Here is a 22005-nt window from a genome sequence, read left to right as displayed (position 1 = left end):
AAATGTACACACATCTGTACCACCACTAGCATCAAGGTTACAGGTGACTCTTAATTCCACTTTATTCACTGATTCCTTTTTTTTTTTTTTTTTTGCCACCTTTTAAAACTGAGCTTTCTATAACTCTACAGAAGACATGCAATGCACACACACATGCACGCACACAAAATCTCACACTTGAAAAAAAAACATTACTTGTCTGGAAAAACTCCAATCACTCATGTTTGATAAAAATTGCTGAATGTATTAAAAAAATTCAGGTCTGGATGAGTAACAAAAATAAGAAAATTGAGCTGTGGGAAGAATTTTCTGGGACAGAAACAAAGTATTGAAAATTGAAACCTGGAAAATATGCCATGTCATCTCAATCACAATTTTCTATTGTTTTATGCATTTATGTTACAGGGAACCTTTTTTATAAGAAAAATACAAAGTACTAAAAAAGAATGTGCTTTCAATGAAATAATTTTCATGACTCAATTAGAAAATTCACAGAACAATACAAGTAGAATGTCCGCTTATTATGGTTGAAAACAGAGAGTTGTCTTTTCTGACACCTTCACAGTGAAATGTCTGGAAATTTTCTCCTCAGTTGTTTATTTCTTCCCGACTTTTTGCCTTTCCTTCTTGTTCTGCCTTAAATACTAGTTGAATGCCCACTGCATGCAGGTGCTAGGCAGAGGAGGCAGTGGTGAAAAGTCAAAGCCCGCCCTTAAGGCCCTCCCTGCCCTTTAGGAACGCACGGCCTTTGCTTTCCATGTTGTAAATCCACTCTCATTTTCATCCTGCTTCTAGAGTATCTGTTGCTGTCTCTGCAAAGTAGGGCTATAAATGGGAAGCTGGGAAAAGAGAAGGGGAAAGAAAAAGGGAGGAAACGAAATAGCTCAGTAACTCTTTTCCATGTGATGAAGACTAGCAATTCTATTTATTTTCTCACTGTTTGTCAGGGGCAGAGTTCATGGTAGAAGAAGATTTTAAAACTCCAAATCAATAAAAAGCAAAAACCCAACTAGAATAGTCCAGTACCTGAGTGCTTGCCTTGAAATACAGCAGCTCTACCTACATTAGGGAAAGGGAAAGCCACAGAGAGAAGTTAAGGTCAATGCCAACACAATGAGGTACCAGAAGCTTTTAGTATTACCGCATTTCTTACATGTCAGGAATTTGGAGAAGAGTCTAAACTGTTTCTGATGGCCATGGTATTATTATTGAGAACATTAGAGCAGTGATTTATTAAATATGGATAGTACAATAGTCAACCATCAGATATAAATCTGATATATTCTAGTGCTGATTGTGGTCATTAAGAGTTTTAAGAATAGGCCTTCTGAATCCTTTTACATTAAGTAGCTTCTTCATAAAAATGCTAAGAAGCAAAACCAAATCTACACCGCAAATATAATTGTGGCTTACAAAGAAATGGAAATAATTTGCCCCATGACCAGTGACTTCTGTGATTTTTCAAGATGCAATGATTCATTCAAATACCACATTAGTAGGTCTTCTGGTCAACTGTGCTTATCAATGTGGCTCTTAACACACGCCAATGTGAAGCTTACTTGTTAAGGCCAAAGGATGAAAGTGGATGTGTTGACATAGAGACTCTTTGCTCTTGTAAGAAAGACTCGAGAAATTCACAGCGCTAGCTGTTACAAGAAATTTGAAATGGACAAAGGGCAAAGCCTTATAACAGCCACCACATACTTGGTATCAACGTTTACAACTTGTGAAATATTAAAAAATAATAATAACCACAGGGATGTTTGGCCCAGATTGAAATTTTGCAGTGGCCTTTGTACAACAGAAAACTATTATACCATGCTAGTCTGTGTCAGTGCTAAATTGTCTCCAATAACTGGGCACCAAATACTAGGCAATGTGTCAAGTATAGGAAAATTGTGACTTAGAATGTGTGAAACTCTGAAACCCAAATAATTTTATCCGTATGCCAAATTCCTAAAGAAATTATATATATGTATATAAAATATATATAATATGTATATAATTTTGTATATCTTAAAGCTATGTATAAAGATGGTTAACAACAGGAAACAGAACATTTTCCACTGCCTTTTTAAAATAAAGGTCAGACCAGACCATATGGAATGAAATATCTGAGATGAAGAATATTCTCCAGTAATCTCTTCCCAACAGAACCCTTTCTGGATATTAGGTGACAAGACAGAAAATCATAATGGAATAATAGCCTTCCACATAAAAGAATTATGGTAAGTTGACATTAGGTTGAGCTGCAGTCCAGGCAAAATGAAAGGAGTTCTGAGTTGAGCCTGTCACAGAGTCTCTAAAGGAGGACAATATGTGTTTTCTGACTGTCTTCCTCATATTTGGCCTGCAGTAACTTGAACTGAGAATTGGCTTTTTATGGAGATTTATTACAATAGCATTGCCATTCAAGAATAGGCGGCTATCATCATAAATAAAGAGCAGACACAAAGGGACGTGAAGATCCAAGACAGAGAATTTGTCAAGATGGGTAAATCATGAACTTACTTATATTGCAAATAAATACACATTATGAAAGCCATCCCTCATTAGGAGAAAATCTTTTTTTCTGCCCTGGAAAAACCAAGTCAAGCTGCTGTGTTTTGAATTTCCTCACATTGGCCTTCCGAAAGCTCAGAAACCAATGTCTGGACCGTTGGTTTACTGAGGATGTAGGCTGCTCTGATAAATGTAAGATGTGGGTTCCCGTGACCGCCAGACCTGCTGTGGCCGGAGAGCGGATACTTAGCATCCACAGTGCTGACAAGGCTTTCTTTCTGCAAGAGCCCACAAAGCTACTGAAATCCAGTTCAAAGCCCTTCCTGAAATGTGAGGGGGGAGGAACAGCTTACTCCTGATTCCCCACCCTCAAAGCCCTAAAACCTGAAGAGGCAGGGCCTAAGTGTCCCCCACATTTCCTTTGGACATTGAAATCTGTGTAAGTGAACATGTTTCCATGTTCCACTTTGTTGTTTCAGCTGTTAGGAGAGCTGGGGATATCAATTACTCCCTGCCTGGAGAAGTGACCTGCACCAACAGCCCCTGCCACACAGCTGGCCTCCTTCCTCCCTATTTAAATAAATGCCTCCCATTTAAATAAATGCCTGCCGATTCTTCCAGAGGCTACCATCCTGGCCTTCTCATCCCCACTTAAATGATTCATTAGGTTGGATTAACCCTTTAAAAACTACTATTTACCAAAGGGTCCCTGGGGATTCTCACATACTCCATCATTTTTAGCCATTATAAACAGCCGGCCCCAGCAGGGTGCAATCCACTTTAAGGTTACTCAGGTTGACAATGTGGGTTCTGTTAGCCCCAATTCACTTAAAAGCCCAAGACAGCATTTACTTTGTGGGACAGGGCATACACATTTTCATCTCCCAGCCTGTGCATTCCAAATATGCCTCTTGCCATAAACACCTAGGCAGGCATTCCACAAGAAAGATTAAACCGGAAAGGAGTGAGCAATCATTCCAAGGCTGTGGGGTTACGAAGGACCTATTTTCATGCCTCCACTACTCAGGCCTCCATTTTGGTTGGCGTCATTTTCTGCCCATAATCAGCGGGTGTGCACAATGAGTGGTGCCTGTCAAACGGCCATTTGTGGGCGCAATTAGACACCTGTGCCTTCAACAAGTTGCAAGCACCTAATTGTGTCTGCATGTAGCCACTTGTGGGTGCAATTATCCAGAAATCCAGGTGTGCCTGGTATTATGCACAATTTAAGGGGAAAAAAGTGTTTTCCAAAAAAGAAGGCTCAGGTTGAACATGTGCTCTTCAAACTTTCAGCAGGGTGGTTCAACAGGAGCTACCATCACCATATATAGATGGAGCCTCTTTGTCAGAGGGTCTACAGCAGTGCTGCCCCAGGAGAAAATAATGCAAGTCACATATATCATTTATTTTATTTATTTTTGAGATAGAGTCTCTCGCTCTGTTGCCCAGGCTAGAGTGCGGTGGCGCAATCTTGGCTCACTGCAACCTCTGCCTCCTGGGTTCGAGTGATTCTCTTGCGTCAGCCTCCCGAGTAGCTGGGATTACAGGTACGTGCCACCACACCAGGCTAATTTTTGTATTTTTAGTAGGGACGGGGTTTCACCATATTGGCTGGCCTGGTCTCAAACTCCTGACCTCAGGTGATCCGCCCACCTTAGCCTCCTAAAGTGCTGGGATTGCAAGCATGAGTCACTGTGTCTGGCCTCACATATACAATTTAAAACTTTCCTGTATCCACATTCACAAGTAAAACTAATTTTAATAATTTATTTTACTTAACCCAATATATCCAAAATATGATAATGTCAACAAGTAATCCATATAAAAATAATTTATATTTAACATTCTTTTGCTTTTGGCATTAAGTCTTGGGACCTGGTGTGCATTTTACATTTAAAGTATATCATAATTCAGACACATTTAAATGTCTGATAGCCCCATGTTGTTGTGACTACCATATTGGAGTGCAGATCTACAAAGAATTATTTCCAGTTGTGATTAACTGCTTGTAATTTTTGACTTTGAAGCATTTTCCTAAATACTTCCAAAATCAAGTTTCCAAGACAAAATATTTGAAAATGCCCTGTAGTGTCTTAGGGTTGTCATGGGTAACATGGCTCTTTACTGTATAAATTCCCAGCAAAATGAAGGAGAATGTTTAAAATCTGTGCCTTCCTCTCTGTTTTACAATTTATGAGGAGCACATTGGGGCACTTTGGGAGTGACAGGCTTCCAAGGTTGTGTAGACAGAGTTAGAAGATGGGCCAGTAGAACTGGAGGTGAGGTGGAAGAGGGGGATGTAAGACAGGAAATGGAAGTAGATTAAAGATTGTAGCAGACCTCCATAGTATCCTTTGCTATATATCAAAATGGTTGTTCCAATTTGTCCAAATGAGTATGGTTTTAAGATCATTTTACAAAAGGTATGATTCGTGTTGGTTGCATTTGGGACTATTGAATTAAAATTTGGCAAGGAACGCTTCAACTGTGAAATAGATAAATAATGGAACCTTACATGATAGGGATGTGGTGAGGATTAAATGAGTGAATACACATAACATGCTTAGAACAGGGCCTAGCACGCAACGAGCAGTCAGTGACTATTAGCTGCTTTCATCCTCTTCACCACCACCATCATGATGTCTATTCTCAAGCTAATCCAGAATAGTATGTGCACCTCCCTCCCTCTCTCTCTCTCTCTCTCTCTCTCTCTCTCTCTCTCTCTCTCACACACACACACACACACACACACACACACACACACACACACACACAGAGCTTAGGAGGAGAGAGATGACTAACTTCTTTGCATATGATTTCCAGCATTTCCTAATTCCTTCTGTCATCATTGCCATGCACTCAGATCAGTTCTCTGAGGTCAAAGAGCAAATGTGAACAGCTCTGATTCTCCCATCCATTCTTAGCAGACTTTCAAGCTGATAACACAGGCAGTGCCTGAGTACTTGTTAAATGAAGGCTCAAAACCACTTGCTATGCTCTAATTTTCATTTCACAGAAGAATCCATGGAGAGCATATACTGTGCATTTTCTGTCCTGGATCAAGAACAACCAGAATCTCCCTGGATCAAGAACAACCAGTTCCATATACATTTGTAACAATTAACTTATATTTCTATAAAATGAGGTTATATATTTACACCCTTCCCCCCACCCGCCACAAGCACCCATTCCCTACTACTCTGAGAATGGCCAGTTCAACGACCGGGCTGTCCTGAATTCGGTGCCCTTTACCCCAGCTGTCACAGGGAACTGCAGGCTCAGATATCTCTTCCTCATCCCTTCTTTTTTTTCCCTCACCTGCATCAGTTGGCAAGGGAATTGAGCATGCCGCTTCCCTACGAGCATCGACATAAACTCCTCAGTTACTTTATCAGAGGCAAAGCCACCTCCTTTACTAGCTCCCAATCTCCTTTCACTGCCTCTCTCACTCCTCCCTAGACACGTAGGGAAAAAAAAAAAACAAACCAAAAAAAACCCCCTTCCTTGTTGCTCTTAGTTCTACTTGTTCTGTGTTTCATTGCCAAAAATAGTTGAGGAAAAGAGAATAATCTAGTCTAGAGAATTTAAAAAAATCCCCAAAGGAATCAAAGTCATCAACATGGAGAGTGGCCAGATGCCTCCTTGAGAACCTCAAACACAGCTTCCAGCTACTTCCTCATCCTTCTCTGATTGAACCTGCTTTTTCTCAAGCACAATTATTAAAATAGATGAAACATGATTACTTAATTTTATTTTTTTCTGCTTTAATTACCAGCATTGTAATGGTATTCTTAAAAGTACTGTTTCTTCATTCTGTTTCCGTTCATTACTTCTCATCTTTTATGAGACTCTAGTGTGTAAAGGCAAGACGATAGGAATGATCCAGAGTCTCTTAGCTGCAGAGAATGCCCACACCAGGGCAGGTATGTCAGCCGAAGTCCCACAGCAACCATATTTGTAAGCCGATTTTCACATGGACAGCACTTCACTTACATGAGCTAAGTAGATTTGTGCTTGTCTGGCAATCTGCTCACTGCATAGTGCATCATTTCTACAGGAAATGCACCCCAAGTTCTAGGCCAGCTGGTGTAGACACACAGGCTGTAGAAGCAGCCCGTGTGAGATTGAAGACCGATTGCATGAGGGATGTATTTGGGTTGGCTAACGCATGCCTTCTCATCTAGTCATTTCCAAGTGCCAACCAGAAATGAAGATAGCAGGACCAAGCTCCCCATCTGGGAGCCAAGTTGCTGCCAGGCTGTGTGGACCATCTCTAAACCCATCCACAAATGTTGCCACAGAGGCGATAACCTTCATGTGCCTGAAAACTGGAGTTATGCCCACTTCTACCATCTTTTTATTCTAAGAAAATAATTAAAGTTTTTAGATGGTTTAGGTATCTTTTTTAAAAATTTAATTTTTGTTTTTTATGGGCACATAGGAGGTGTATCTATTTACAGGGTGCATATGATGTTTGGGTACAGACATACAATGTGTAACGATCGCATCAGGGTAACTGAGGCATCCACCACCTCTGCATTTATCATTCCTTTGTGTTAGGAACATTCCAATTCCACTGTTTTAGTTATTTAAAAATAGATAATAAATTATTGACTGTAGTTACCCTGGTGTGCTATCACATACTAGATCTTATTTATTTTATGTTTCTGCATCCTTGTGCACCATGTGGAATATTATTCAGCCATAAAAAGAATAAGATCCTGTCATATATATATATCTATATATACACACACACACACATATATATGAGACAGGATACAATGTCATATATGTATGTGTATACATATATACACACACATATACACACATATGACAGGATATAAATGACAGGTGATATATATATATATATCACCCCCCACTCCACATTCTCTTTATCCATTTGTTTGTTGATAGACGCTTAGGTAGATTCCAAATCTTGGCTATTGTGAACAGTGCTGGAAGAAACGTGGGAGGGCAGATATCTCTGTGATATACCAAAGAGATATACCAATTCCTTTTCTTTTGGGTATAAATGCTTAGGTATCTTAACGAAAGCATTAGTTAATGCTTAATCTTATTCAAATACTTGCAATATGAGCATTTTCTCAATTAAAGATACATATTCCCAAAAGTATCCTGGCATTTTATACTCGGATTGCAGTCAAAACTTACTTTATATTGCAAGTCACTGTCACTATGAAATAGAATAATTTATAGTGAAATTTCTCATGATAGTTCTAAAGAAGGCTATTCTAATTATTTCATCAAGGAGAGTAGCTTTTTTTCCAAGGCATTTTAGTGTCTCGTGCCTTCCCATGACTCACCAAGTGAAGAATGCAACAACCATCGGTAGAATGGTTGAAACAGAGGAAGGTTTTCAATCTCCCTTATATGACTATCATTAAGAGATCCATTCATGTTTCCAAGTTCAATTCTTTGTGATTAATTCTTTTAAAAACTCCAGTCATACAGAGTGAGACATATAAAGCACCTTTTTTAAGGCTCTGAAACTTACTCCTTGAATTTTTGTATAGTTAAAAAATAGGTAATAGCATAGCTTTTGGTGCAAATTGGAGACAGCAAGTTGTTGATGTGTGTTCTCAGCCCGCCCTCCGGTCATGGACACTCAGTCCCAGCCATGAAGCAATATCAACATGCCCTCCTGTTACAGTGTCACCACTCACATGTCATTCCCATTATTACAGATGTCAAGGAAGAGACCGGAGAAGCCCATTTTATTATGAGCATGAATGATAGCGAGAGATTGGACCTTCCAGGGGCACTCTGCTGAAATGGGTGATTCAGAGATACTGTGCGTCATACTTGAAAAAAGACCTAAATTTATTACATTTAATGTTTAATATAAATCACCAAACCTGAATGTGTTATAAAAATGAGCTAAAATGCTGCTTAACAGACATTATTAAAGAGTCTTAAGTATGGAGCCATTTCTAATTGGTAAAAGTTCACAGATGAACACTTCTTGCAAGTACTCATTTTAAAGAAATATTTCTTCCAGTAAGAAGGCCCTTATTTCAGTGTGAGATATAGTCCAGGGGACAAATCTCTTTATGGAAGTATCATCTTTAAGTTCACAGAAGGAATGTCAGTGAAATCTATGACTTAAACTTCGTTCCCCCCTTACTTAAATGTGAGAAAAAAATCAAGTTTAAAAATAATTAAGAATACAATGATAAGCAGTCCGAGGTAGAGTGCTTGGAATAAAACTGCTGTATAAGGCAATACATGTCAAGAGCCAGCTGACCATTATTACTGCCCCCAAAATTAAAAAAAATAGTGCAGAAAATTATGCTGTTTTTAAAATCCTGATTAAAGGATATAAATACGGGTAGTTGAAATTAATCTGTGAAAGAATATACTGTCATTTCAATTAGAGAAAAGGGAATCCTTCTTTAACTGTCACCCCTCAACAAAGGCACCACCTTAAATCAGGCAAGGTTGGCCTCCAAAATGGGACGAGTGCAGTAAACCAATTTTCAGCCACAAAATGTGATTTGCAAAATTGGTTTGAAGTAGTGCTGGCTGGATACCACCTCTGCTGGGGAGTGAAATTAAAACTGTCATCCATTCACACAAAGTCCCAATAGCTTGGCGGCCGCTGGTGTGTGCTGGTTCATAACCACAGCTGCCTTCCCTGTCGGCACAGACACCCCTTTGGGGACTCTGCTCCTTCACTTTGTTTATTAGAATTCTCAAACTGATACTGGAAAGGTACCTCTGGATCACAGGGGAGACCTCATCTCTGAGGATGAGGATGAGGATGAGAATGAGAGAGCCAGGAAAAGCTGATGATGCCACAATAGCCTTTTTTCTTCCTTAAATGGGCCACTCAGGGTTTTCTATTAATTCTTTAACTTGGACATACCTCACCTCCACCCCACTCCATTTTGATTTTCAAAATGCAGGTGCTCAACCATTCTCATTTCTTTTTTGAAAACAGACTTCAGGGCACACAAAAATAGACAATTAGAATGCTAGGAAGATAAATATATTTTCTTACAGCTTCAAAAATTTGTTTTATGGGAATATTTACATTTTTACGTTTTGCTATTTAGTTCATTGTGTTATGTGTTCTTATACTGGATACACTTTATTATAACATAGCTCATTATAATCATTTTTTGAAAACACATATTTACCAAATACCTACTATCTAACTAGGTACTGCAGATAATGCAGAAAAGGTTTCCAGAGATGGCCCTTACCTTATTCTTTCTGGTTGGGAAAAGCTTATTTTTTTCTGATTGGGAAGATAAGTTTAAAATGCATTTAAAAAACAGAAAAAGTAAGATAATTTGACAGGATGTGTCAATGCAAGAATCTATATAATTATGACATAGATTTTGACTTTGTACAGTTAAATCACTAATTGTTATGTGATAGTAAAATCTGGATATAACATGGTCAGCTTGAAAGGTTGGCTTTGGGTCAATCCATTTTTACACCACCAACACCTTGATACCATTTTTTCTCATGATTCTATTTTATCATTCATTCTTAGATTCTGGCTTATATTTCTTTATCTTGCAAGGATACATGTTTTATTTATGTTTCATAGTAGACATACCTTCATCTGCTTGTGTACTTTGCCAATAATTTAACTATAGCTTTCTGTACGGGTGCCAAGATGATTATAGGGTTATAGATGTGACTGTTGTAACTTCTTAAATGTCACAAACATGTGCAAGAGAATGGTCTTTCTTTTTTGGGGAGGATCTTGTTCTTTAGACATGCATGGTCATAGTATTGACAATGGATATAAAACTCTTGCTTTGGATGACATGATATTAAGGAAACTAGTTACCACATTGTTATTTGGAATGGACACACAGAAGCTTGCCTGATCTAATGCACTGGTAACACTGTCGATGTAAAGAGAGGATGGTGAGAGGAGTGGAGTCTGTGAGGAAATCAATTCCTGGGGCAGATGTTGCAGCTTATCAGTGGAAGAGTGGCTGCTCAGGGGCCAATGAGCAGGGCCCTTGTGAATATCCCTGGCGAGAGACAGGCTCTACAAGTAGCTAAAGAGTGGATACACATTGATACAGAGCCAATCCAGTGAGGTGACCTCTACATTTACTCCACCAAAGCAGAAAACTTAGGTATATGCCTGCAGCCTAAACTGCTTTCCATCAGCATTATTCTTATCAATGTTCCGGAAATAAATGTTATAGAAGAGTTCATAAAATATGGAAACAACTTTCTTTGGAAAGCAATGGGTAGTTCTGAATCAATCCACAAGACAGGCCAAATACTCAGGAAGTTACTTCGGTAGCTTTAAAAACCAACTGCATTGAACCATCTGACGAGAGCAGGGAGACCTGAACACTCTTGGAGACACTGTTATTGTAAGTGAAGATCCCTTTAAAAAAATATTCCCACTGTGTTTGTCATCACAGGAAAAGAAACATTGCAAGCATAATTCATTTTTTTTTTTTTTTTTGAGACAGAGTCTTGATCTGTCACCCAGGCTGGAGTGCAGTGGTGCAATCTCAGCTCACTGCAAGCTCCACCTCCTGGGTTCACGCCATTCTCCTGCCTCAGCCTCCCGAGTAGCTGGGACTACAGGTGCCTGCCATCACGCCCGGCTAATTTTTTGTATTTTCAGTAGAGACGGGGTTTCACTATGTTAGCCAGGATGGTCTCCATCTCCTGACCTCGTGATCCGCCTGCCTCGGCCTCCCAAAGTGCTGGGATTACAGGCGTGAGCCACCGTGCCCGGCCTGCATAATTCATTTTTAAGCTATCCTTGAGAAATAATTAAATACATGTTACCCATTTACTCTTTTAGTCTTTGCTTTTTATTTTTTTGTTCTGTAGTTTGGCCCATATGGGATCTGAATCTAAAATCCATGTACGTTTGCTTTCTCTTTTATAATTCACCTATCACCCATGGTGCATCAAATCCCCTGAATTATTTAAAATATTTTCCCATTTCCTACCACATTTTTAAGGTTAAAAAATGAAGAAAAATATTTTCCTCAAGCACTTGCTTCTCTTGACCCTGATGGACATTGTTTTCATTTGGTTGGTTTTTGAAATAGCAGACAGGATACTAAAAAATGTACTGAAGTCCTAGTCAATGCACTAAGACAAGAAAAAAAAAAAATAGAAGATTTACAGATAGGAAAGAAAAAAACTCTTCATTTGCAGGTGACATGATCAGATGACATGTCATGATCATCTGATCATCTAACATGATAAGATGATCAGTTCTTCCAGATAGGTAGAACATCTGGAAGAACTGGTAAAACCCTCCTGGAACTAATAAGCAATTATAGCAAGGTTCCAGAAGACAAAATTAATATACAAAAGTCAATCACTTTCATATATACCAGTAATGAACAAGCGAAATTAAAATTAGAAACACAATACCATTTATATTAGCAGCCCTCAAAAATGAAATACTTAGGTATAAAGCTAACAAAATATTTATAACATCTAAGGAAAATTATGACATTCTGATGAAAGAAATCAAAGAAGACCTAAATAAATGGAGAGACATTCCATGTTTATGGATGGAAGACTCAATACTCTTAAGATGTCAGTTCTTCCCAAGTTGATCTACAGATTCAATGCAATCCCAATCAAAAACAGAGAAAGTGTTTTTTGGATATTTACAAACTGATTCTAAAGTTTATATGCAGAGGGAAAGACCAAGAAGAGTAAACCAAATATTGAAGGAGAAGAATAAACTTAGAGAACCGATAATAGCCAACTTTAAGATTTACCATATAGCAACACTAATCATGACACTGTGGTATTGGTGAAAGAATAGACAAATAGATCAATGGAACAGAATAGGAAGTCCGGAAGTAGACCTATTTTAGTATAGTCAACTGACCTTTGACAAAGCACCAAAGGCAATACAATGGAGAAGAGACCGTCTTTTCAACAAATGGTGCTGGAACAACTGGACATCCACATGCAAAAAATGAATCTAGACATAGATCTTATGCCCTTCACAAAAATTAACTCAAAATGACTCACGGATCTAAATTTAAAATGTGAAACCATAAAACTCCTAGAAGATAAAATAGGAGAAAACCTAGATGACCTTGGGTATGGTGATGACTTTTTAGATACATCAAAGTCACAATCCATGAAAAAAATAAGCTGAACTTCATTAAAATTAAAAACTTCTGCAAAAGACAGTGAAAAGAGAATGAAAAAAGAAGCCACCAATTGGCAGAAAATATTTGCAAAAGACACATCTGTTAAAGGCCTGTTATCAAAATATACATAGAATGCGAAAACTCACCAGTAAGAAAACAAACTCAACTACAAAATGGGCCAAAGACCTTAACAGACACCTCATCAAAGAAGATTGGCAATAAGTATATGAAAAGGTACTCCACATCATATGTCATCAAGGAAATGCAAATTAAAACAACAATGAAATACTACTACACACCTATTAGGATGGCCACAATTAGAAATACTGACAACACCAAATGCTGACAAGGATGTGGAGCAACAGGAACTCCCACTCATTGCTTGTGGGAATTCAGAATGGTACAGCCACTTTGGAAGATAGTTTGGTGCTTTCCTGCAAAACTAAACATTGTCTTGCCACTTGATCCAGCAATCATGTTCCTTGGTATTTACCCAAAGGAGCTGAAAACTTATGTTCACAAAAAAACCTGCCCATAGATGTTTACAGCATCTTTATTCATAATGGTCAAAACTTGGAGGCAACCAAGATGTCCTTTAGTAGGTGAATGAATCAACTGTGCTACAACCAAACACTGCAATATTATTCAGCCTTAGAAAGAAATGAACTATCAAGCCATGAAAAAGCATGGAGGAAACTTAAATGCGTATTAGAAAGTGAAAGAAGCCAATCTGAAAAGGCTACATACTGTGTGATTCCAATTACATGACATTCTAAAAGTCAGAACTATGAAGACAGCAAAAAGATCAATGGTTGCTAGGGGTAACAGTATGGAGTGGGGTATAATTAGGAAGAGTACGTAAGACTTTTAGGGCAGTAAAAATACTCTGCATGATACTATAATGATATATACATGTCATACACTTGTCCAAACCCAAAGAATGAATAACACCGAGAGAGACCTACTGTAAACTATGGGCTTTGGGTGATTATGACGTGTCAATGCAGGGTCATCAGATGTAACAGTTCTACCACTGTGGTGGGGAATGTTGGTAATGAGGGAAGTGATGCATGTGTTGTGGGAGGTTTATGAGACATCTCTGCACCTTCCTCTAAAATTTGGTGTGAACCTGAAACTGCTCTAAAAACAGTGTGTATGTATGTGTATCTATGTATATTGTATCTATACGATATGTATGTGTGTGTATAATACATATAACTTACATAAACATATCTTTTATATATATAGTGTTCGTGTGTGTGTGTGTATATATATTTACATGTGTATATAATGTATCTTGATGTGGATCATGCCTTGCTCTGCTAGAACAATGGCTTTCTCTCTTCATCCAGTAAGGGAGCTTATGAGATGGGTGCTTGATAAACGAGATGATGAACCTTTCTGCGGAGGACAGATGAAGCCACAGCTTGTAGGCTTCTAGTCTGTAAATTCTGTCTTTGGTGTGACTTCTTTTTTTTTTTTTTACTCCTCAGTGACTTCCCCATTGCAGCTTCTGTAAGTTCCCATGTCTCCTTACCTTCTTGCCCCATCTCCTTATCAACACAGAAAAGAGTAAGATATTCTCACATGCATCTTAGCCCAGGAATTCTCATTTTTAAACTCTTGAACTGTGAAGGGAAGGGCTTCGTCTCCTGCTAAATGTTCAGGCAGCATGTTAAAATGATGTGAAGTTGCCCCTCCGTTGGAGTGCTAAGTCAGTGAGTCTTTATTGATTCCTGTAAATGGTAGAAAATGGGGGTTTTACTGCTAGAAAGGACACAAACAAGCACTGTTGGCATAGATCTTTCTGGAATTATTCTAGAGGAGCCATTGTCACTATGGTGTATGGTGGAAACCTGTTAACAAACATGTCCGGCTACAGCCTGTGGATAACAATGCTTACATGGGCATAGCCGCATAGATGGCGTGGCATAGATGGCATAGTTCATGGCCATCTACCTGGAAATCTCTTCCTGAAACCATGATGCAACTGGCACCAGGATGACATCTTGACTTGCAAATCATATTAAGTGACATGTTTTGTCTTGTTCGTTGTCCGCCTGTGGTAAATTATGTTTAAGCAATCTACAAACTTTCCACCCTTTTAATTTGATGCTTTTCACATTCCTGAAGAATGAGGTTCTCACCAGGAAGTTGCCACAAGGTTACTAGTTTCATAAACTTTGATTTCAATGTTCTTTCTAAAAATGACTTTTGCTGCACATAGTATATAAAATTGTAATTGTGGTTTCTAAAATTTTGAAATAAGTGTTTTATCTTTAAGGACATTTTTGCTATTCTGTGGTGAAGCTGTCAACACCTTTTAATATATAAGAATTTCTTCTTTTTCCTCCAATATATAATTTCTTCCATATTTTCAGATACTGACATCATCTAAGTCAATTTGTTGGCACGTTTCACCCCATACCACAGAGAGAAGTCACGGTATGGATTTTAAGTGCTGACAGAGAAAGAACTGTTAACTTGTCTAGTCTGCAACCTGTGCCATTTTCTACTTCTCACATAGAGTATAAATTTCCTGATATTCATATCAATGATCGATGTTTTATTAACTATAGATATTCCTTGTAAAAAAAAAAGTTGGCTTTTTAAGAGATGACTATTTCCAGTTTGTTTCCCATCAATTTAATACTCCTAATGGTGATCAATGATAGAACCTCAGTTTGGAGACATCTGCATCTTTGAAATCCTTTCCATTGGCACAAAAACCAAACAAAGCAAAATACTATTCCAGGGATTTAGTTTAAATTCTAGGAATCATGTAGTCTTATAAATCTCAGTTTCCTTTTCATATATATATTTCAAATCTCATGAGGTGGTTGCCATGGATGACTTCGAGTTCTCTATATGCCATCCATTGGAACCATGCTCTAGAGCCCAGAATTGTTACCACTCTGCCTTTCCACCCAGACTTACACCCATCCTTCCTCATCTATGAGGAGAATGGGACCTCCTGCCACCCAGTTATTCCAGCCTGGCTCCGGAGTTATCTCTGGCACCAGTCTTTCCCTTGATGCCCACATCTAATCAGCCATCAAACAGGTCAGCTCACCTCCTTCACAGGCCTCTCTTCCCTTCCTGCCCTTCCCCACTGATATGACTTGGTTGTATGCCCCCAACCAAATATCATCTTGAACCATAGTTTCCATAATCCCCACATGCCGTGGGAGGGAACCGGTGGGAGGTAGTCGAATCATGGGGGCAGTTAACTCCATGCTGTTCTTGTGATAGTGAGTTCTCATGAGATCTGATGGTTTTATAAGGGGCTTTTCCCCTGCTTCTCTCTTCACTTCTTGCTGCTGCCATGTGAAGAAGGATCTGTTTGCTTCCCCTTCCACCATGACTGTAAGTTCCCTGAGGCCTCCCCAGCCATGCGGAACTGTCAGTAAATTAAACATCTTTCCTTTCTAAATTATCCAGTCTTGGGTGTATGACTTTATTAGCAGCATGAAAATGAATTAATACACCCACTCATGTCCTCATTTCAGGCTTTCAGCATCTTTTGTAGGGACCACATTCATAGTTTCACAATGCCCTTCCTGATTCTAGTCTTGTCTCTCCAATTTATTTATTTAGGAGATGGGGTATCCCTCTGTTGTCCAAGCTGGAGTGCAATGGCATGATCCCAGCTCACTGCAACCTCTGCCTTCTGGGGTCAAGCAATTCTCCTGCCTCAGCCTCCCGAGTAGCTGGGACTACAGGTGCCCACCACTACGCCTGGCTAATTTTTTGTATTTTAGTAGAGATTCGGTTTCACCATATTGCCCGGGGTGGTCTCAAACTCCTAAGCTCAGGTAATCCACCCACCTCAGCCCCTCAAAGTGCTGGGATTACAGGCATGCGCCACCGCACCCGGCCTATGTCTCCAATTTATTCTCCATCAGATTATCAAGGGGTTTTCTCTACAATGCAAATCTGATTAAACCATTTCTTTCTTTAAATATCTTCAATGGCCTGAGGCCTTCTGGGTAGAGTCAAACACCGTCGCATGTTGTACAAAGTGCTACACATCTTGCCACTTCTTCACTTCAAATTCCATTTATGCATATAAAATTTTAGCACTTATTCTACTTGATTGCAATAATCTATAATTTGTCATTCTTCTACTCCCTACCCAAGGTACCAGAGACTGAAAATCCCTAGCGACAAGGACTGTGTTTCATGGAAGAATACTTCCTCAGTGCTGGCTATATAGTGTCATTTTTGCAAAAGTTTACTGAATGAATGAATCAATAAATGAAGACTCAACTCTACCTTCATGCTCATAGAAATTCAGAACAGTAAACAACATAACTAAACAGCTCAACTTCTCCAATTTCCCATGCTCACCTGAGCTGCCCAGTTAACACAAATCATGTGTTTAGTTTCTTTCATCTGAGTCTACCTTGTCTCCCTCCTTTCTCTGCTCAGCTTCCGCCAGATTCCCTGTAACTTTCTTCCTATGCATAAAGTGCACTAAATCGAACTCTAATCTTCTTAAAGAGTTAATGTGCCTCCCTAAATGCCTAATTTACTACCAGAGAGTGACTTAGGCACTGGGGAGAATCTGGCTCATTATTTAATAGCCAATAAGGCCAGCTGTTTCATTTCAAGAAATTAATGGTCTTTAAAACCTTTCCATATTGTACCAACTGCTCTTCTCGATGGAGAGCCAAGTGACTTTTATTAGTAAGGTTGATAAAAGCCAAACCCTGTTAGTCCTGCTCTAGCCTTCTTCATAATACCAACAGAGTCTTCTGGGACATCTGGTTATTTTTGTTTTACTCTCCCTGTTGATTCTTAGAGATATTTTCTTTGCTGTATTTTCTTTGCTTGTTCCCTTGGAGACTGCAAAAGGTGGTCCAACAGCTGCACTCCATGGCCTGATGGCTTGACCCCCGGCCTGCTCGACTTCTTAAGTAAGAATGCCTTTCAGCATTAAGCCTGATTTGGCCAAGACAGTGAGCAGCTTGCTACTTTCAGGTTAGCTCATTCCATCTTCAGCCACCTGAAATGACTCATATGTAAAAAAAAAATTCACATTCAGAGGATGTTTTATGTAACCATCTTTCATTTATTAATATCTCACCATTAGGCAAAAAGGTCAAGAAAGGGCTAGATTAGGCCACAAATCCATATTATGAGACAAAGATATAGCAGCCCTTAAATTTTTAGCCATTGATCAGTATTTTATTTGCGGACATTTGGCTGTTAAGAATAAGAATGAATAAAACACATTTGCCCTCCACCAGCAGCTAATGTCTCTATGCTTTTCAAATATAAACTGTTGCCAGTGGCATACGAACAGCTATATTCCAATATCCTACATACAGCAAATGGATTATTTATCTAAATTATATATGGTGGAGTGGCTATGGTTTAATATTAATATTTTACTTTCTTCGGATTTCCTGTGGTTTTATGCTGTTATAATTTATGGTGGGATCAGCACAGTACTTTTGGCTGTGATGAAGGTTGTTGTCTGTTTATTCTCACGAGGGCCTCCTCTCCCTCTCTACTTTCTGTGGACGAGAACAGGATGTTATTTTTTCAAAGCTGGGAAGATAGCAGAATGTGGAAATCCTTCTTTGGGTACCACTGGTGAACACACACGTCTGGTCTCTAAAACTTAAGCAGGTTCTGTATTTCACACTGCTGGTGCAATGGGTGGGGGCAAGGAGGATGAGTTTGATGCCATTCAACCTGCTTTCTGGGATTTCTATGCTGGGAAGGTTTTGTTCTCTTTAAAAGCAGACCAAAAGGCAGCATCCAGAACGGAAATATATATACACACTGTGTTGTGGGGAGCTGAAAGTTAGACCGTAATAAGGTTTCTTGCTAAAACTATTAAATTCACTCTGATATTGAGGACACCCTTCACACAATAAACTACTGTATAGGTATTTTCTTCTCATAAATGTTTACAAATGAAATAATCTCTGTGAAGGCATTGCTATTCTGTGAAGAAAATACCAGCCACATAGGAACTATAATATGAGGATTTAAAAATGACCCCTTTAAGATGGCTTTACAGTAAATCCCTTAATTCAGTCAGTTTTCATTTTATTGGGTTACAAAATTCTCATTCACCCTTTTCCCCAGGAATAAGTACAAAATATTCATAAACATTTGGCATGTAATTTCAGAAAATTTGAGGATCCCTTGAAACTAACCACTTTCAATTTAGATATGCACAGACCCCAGATTAAGAACCACTCCTCTCCTAGTTCCTTTCGGCTTAGCTAACTTGACACACAATCTCAAGACAAGTCTCCTTCCAGCAAAACTGAATCTCTTGATCACAGAAATTAAAAGGCAACTCCCAGTGTTATAAATGGTGTTTCTGAGGAGCACACTTAGAGTTCTGATCACCTAGATCTGAGGAACACAGGAAGGCATGCTCCAGGAGATGGAGGGTGTGTGTGTCAGTTCAACAGGCATGCCTTGCTCACATGGCAGAGGCTTCCAGCAGCTGGCAGAGCATCAAGGAGAAGAGCATATATTTTGCAAGAGGAAGTGCCATTTTGAGAAAAAAGTCCATTTGGATGATCTTGACTATTCCCAGGACCCTAAACACCTGGTGCGGTATCACATTCCAAGAACCCAGGTCAGAAAGCTTCAGGACACTTAGTATCCTGACATAGGGCATAATATCAGTGAGAGCAAGATGCAGATTGATTCTGGTTGACGTGTGCCAATGAACTACACGGACATCTTCCGCAATATTTGTCTGAAGCCATTCAGCATGGGTGTCTAGACCACCATGTATTTTTTAGTTATAACAATATCACAGTCAGTTGATATTGCTTGAAACTATATTATAAAATCACATTACTACTTAAAATGATATGTATGTTCAAAGCATTCCTGCTGTAGAAGTGCCAAAATAAATGAAATAATAACATGATTAGAAGAAAGTATGGATATTTCATAATGAGAGATAATGTTTTGCATATAAAAAGCAAAAAATTATAAGGCAAAAATGAAAGATTTAACATATAAAAATTAGAAATTTATATTACCATAAAGATAGCTTAAGTTAAACTTGAATAATTTTAAATATGTCAAAGTGTTAATGCCCTTAATATATGAAAGGCTCCAGGAAATCAAGAAAACAAAGATAAACACCTAGACAGAAATGACATGCAAACAGATAGGCTACAACAAACAAACAAAAAAGGATTCTAATAAACATATGAGAAAAATTAAACCTCGCTAAGAGTAAAGGAATTACAAATTAAAATAGTTTGTGATCATAATTGTTACTTTTTAACCTATTAAATTGACAGAGGTTTTCAAAAATGATTTATAGTCAGTGCTGGTAGGGATGTAAATTAGTACAACCTTTTTGGAGGTCAATCTGGCAATATACATCAGAAACTTTAAAAATATTCACATTCTTTGACCTGGTAATTACATGCTAGGAATTTATCCTGTAGCTTGTTTGACTTATGACACACACTTTTTGTTCTAAGAAGATGAGCCTAAGCATCTTAATTGAACTGGATGTGATTGATCCAGTTTTACAGGCTTCATAGATACAAGGCTAGTGTCTTAGCATAAAGACCTGATGCTAAGGTGAGACTGTGAAGACACATGACCAGGGCCATCAGACAAATCCCTGAGTCTGGCCAAATTTTTACTGTTCATAATTGAAGCAAAGATGGCATGTTGAAATCCATGTAGAACTTTACCTTGCCTGGGTCTATAGCCACGATCCTAGGTAAAGTCACAGCACACACTCAAACCATCATTGTTCATTAATGGGCATTTTTGAGTCAGGCACCTCAGTACCAAGTTTAATTTTCCAGAGGCTTTCCTAATCCCAAGAGTGTCCCAGAGGTGCTGCTGTATTTCAGTGATGTTCTGAGCACGGGCTTGACAGAAAATGAACTTGTCAAAGACGTTACATCATTTTGATACATTGCATATTTGAGTAAAACAAAGAGAAACCAGAAATACATTCTTCTAGAGTTATTCTCTTGGGTTGCTCTGTTGGTGCTATTGGTATTCATTGTGTTGTTCCATACAAGACAGGACCAATTCACAGAGCACCTACTCCAATAATAAAGTGAAGGCATTAGGATTGTCTGGAGCAGCTTACTAATCTCACATATTTTCTCTCATAAGAGGCAACTAAGACTGATCTGCTTTGACCCGGGGCCTTCACACTTCCTCAGTTGTGGCAGCAGACTGTCCCCACACCCCCATCACTGCAGCACTTCTGTCCACTACGGTCCTTATCCAAGTATCTGTGCTTCCTGGCTTGAGGCTTCTGTTACCAGTACACTGAATAGAAAGAAGTGCTGGGGAGTTGATATCTTAGGAGCAACCCTTAACCAATGACAAATGGGACCAAAAGTTAAGTACCTCAACATTCTTGCCCCCAGGTGGGGCAAGGTGTGTCTTCCCTACCATCTACAGAAGAACCCAGCGGAATTGACAGCCCTCCTTCCCTCTTGCCTGCAGAGGTAATCTGCTCATTAATGTCCTCTGTACTGGCCTTCTTCCCTTCTCTTCCTCACTCTGCTTCCAATGCTTCCTGGGATCACTTCCCAAATACAATCACTTGCACTCAAATCCCTTTCTCAGAGTCTGCTACTCAGGGGTGGGGGAAGACCTGCCTAGGACACTAAAATGAGGACTTTTTAACTTTTGAATTGATACTAGAAAATTATGAGAATGTCCACTACTCTTTGTTACTGTTATTGCTACTAAAACAGTAGTATAGGCCGGGTGCGGTGGCTCACGCCTGTAATCCCAGCACTTTGGGAGGCTGAGGCCAGTGGATCACGAGGTCAGGAGATTGAGACCATCCTGGCTAACATGGTGAAACCCTGTCTCTACTAAAAATACAAAAAAAAAAAAAAAATTAGCCAGGTGTGGTGGCGGGCACCTGTCATCCCAGCTACTTGGGAGTCTGAGGCAGGAGAATGGTGTGAATCTGGAAGGCAGAGCTTGCACTGAGCTGAGATCCCACCACCGTACTCCAGCCTGTGCAACGGAGAGAGACTCTGTCTCAAAAAAAATATATATATATAGACACACACACACACACATATTATTAAATATACATACTGATACTTCCTGAGCCATTTGAGAGTAAATTGGATACTTGTTCCTCTTTACCCTTTAATATTTTAGTGCATATTTCTGAACAAAGATATTCTGTTTTATAAGCTCAGTACAGATATCAAAACGGTTTCCACTGTTTCTTCTTACCCTCATCCTTATGCTTCATGGAGTCAGAGCTATGCTTAGTCACACGGTGCCAGATGACATTAAGTCACCAATTCTTCCTACTTGAGAAAAATATCATTTCCAGAATGAAATTACAAAGACAGTGATAGATAAGCCTTTACTGTCA

General features: G+C 39.0%; 1 protein-coding gene across 5 annotated transcripts in view; it reads right to left on the bottom strand.

Moving 5' to 3' along the window:
* The window catches only part of PARD3B (par-3 family cell polarity regulator beta), a 1095296-nt gene that overhangs the window by 35304 nt on the left and 1037987 nt on the right, over positions 1-22005 (bottom strand). The window contains exon 23 of one of the 5 annotated variants that reach the window (XM_065525912.2): positions 14316-14374. The exons of the other annotated variants lie outside the window; for them this stretch is intronic. Coding sequence (XP_065381984.1) covers positions 14365-14374 — 10 coding nt within the window. The 3' untranslated portion in view covers positions 14316-14364. Of the gene's footprint in view, positions 1-14315; positions 14375-22005 lie in introns of those variants that run through there. 5 annotated transcript variants of the gene reach the window in all.

The sequence above is a fragment of the Macaca fascicularis genome, chromosome 12 (assembly GCF_037993035.2).
Source record: "Macaca fascicularis isolate 582-1 chromosome 12, T2T-MFA8v1.1".
NCBI classification, from domain to species: domain Eukaryota; kingdom Metazoa; phylum Chordata; class Mammalia; order Primates; family Cercopithecidae; genus Macaca; species Macaca fascicularis.
The sequence above is the reverse complement of the archived record's forward strand: the minus strand, read 5'-3'. Positions and strand labels throughout refer to the sequence as shown.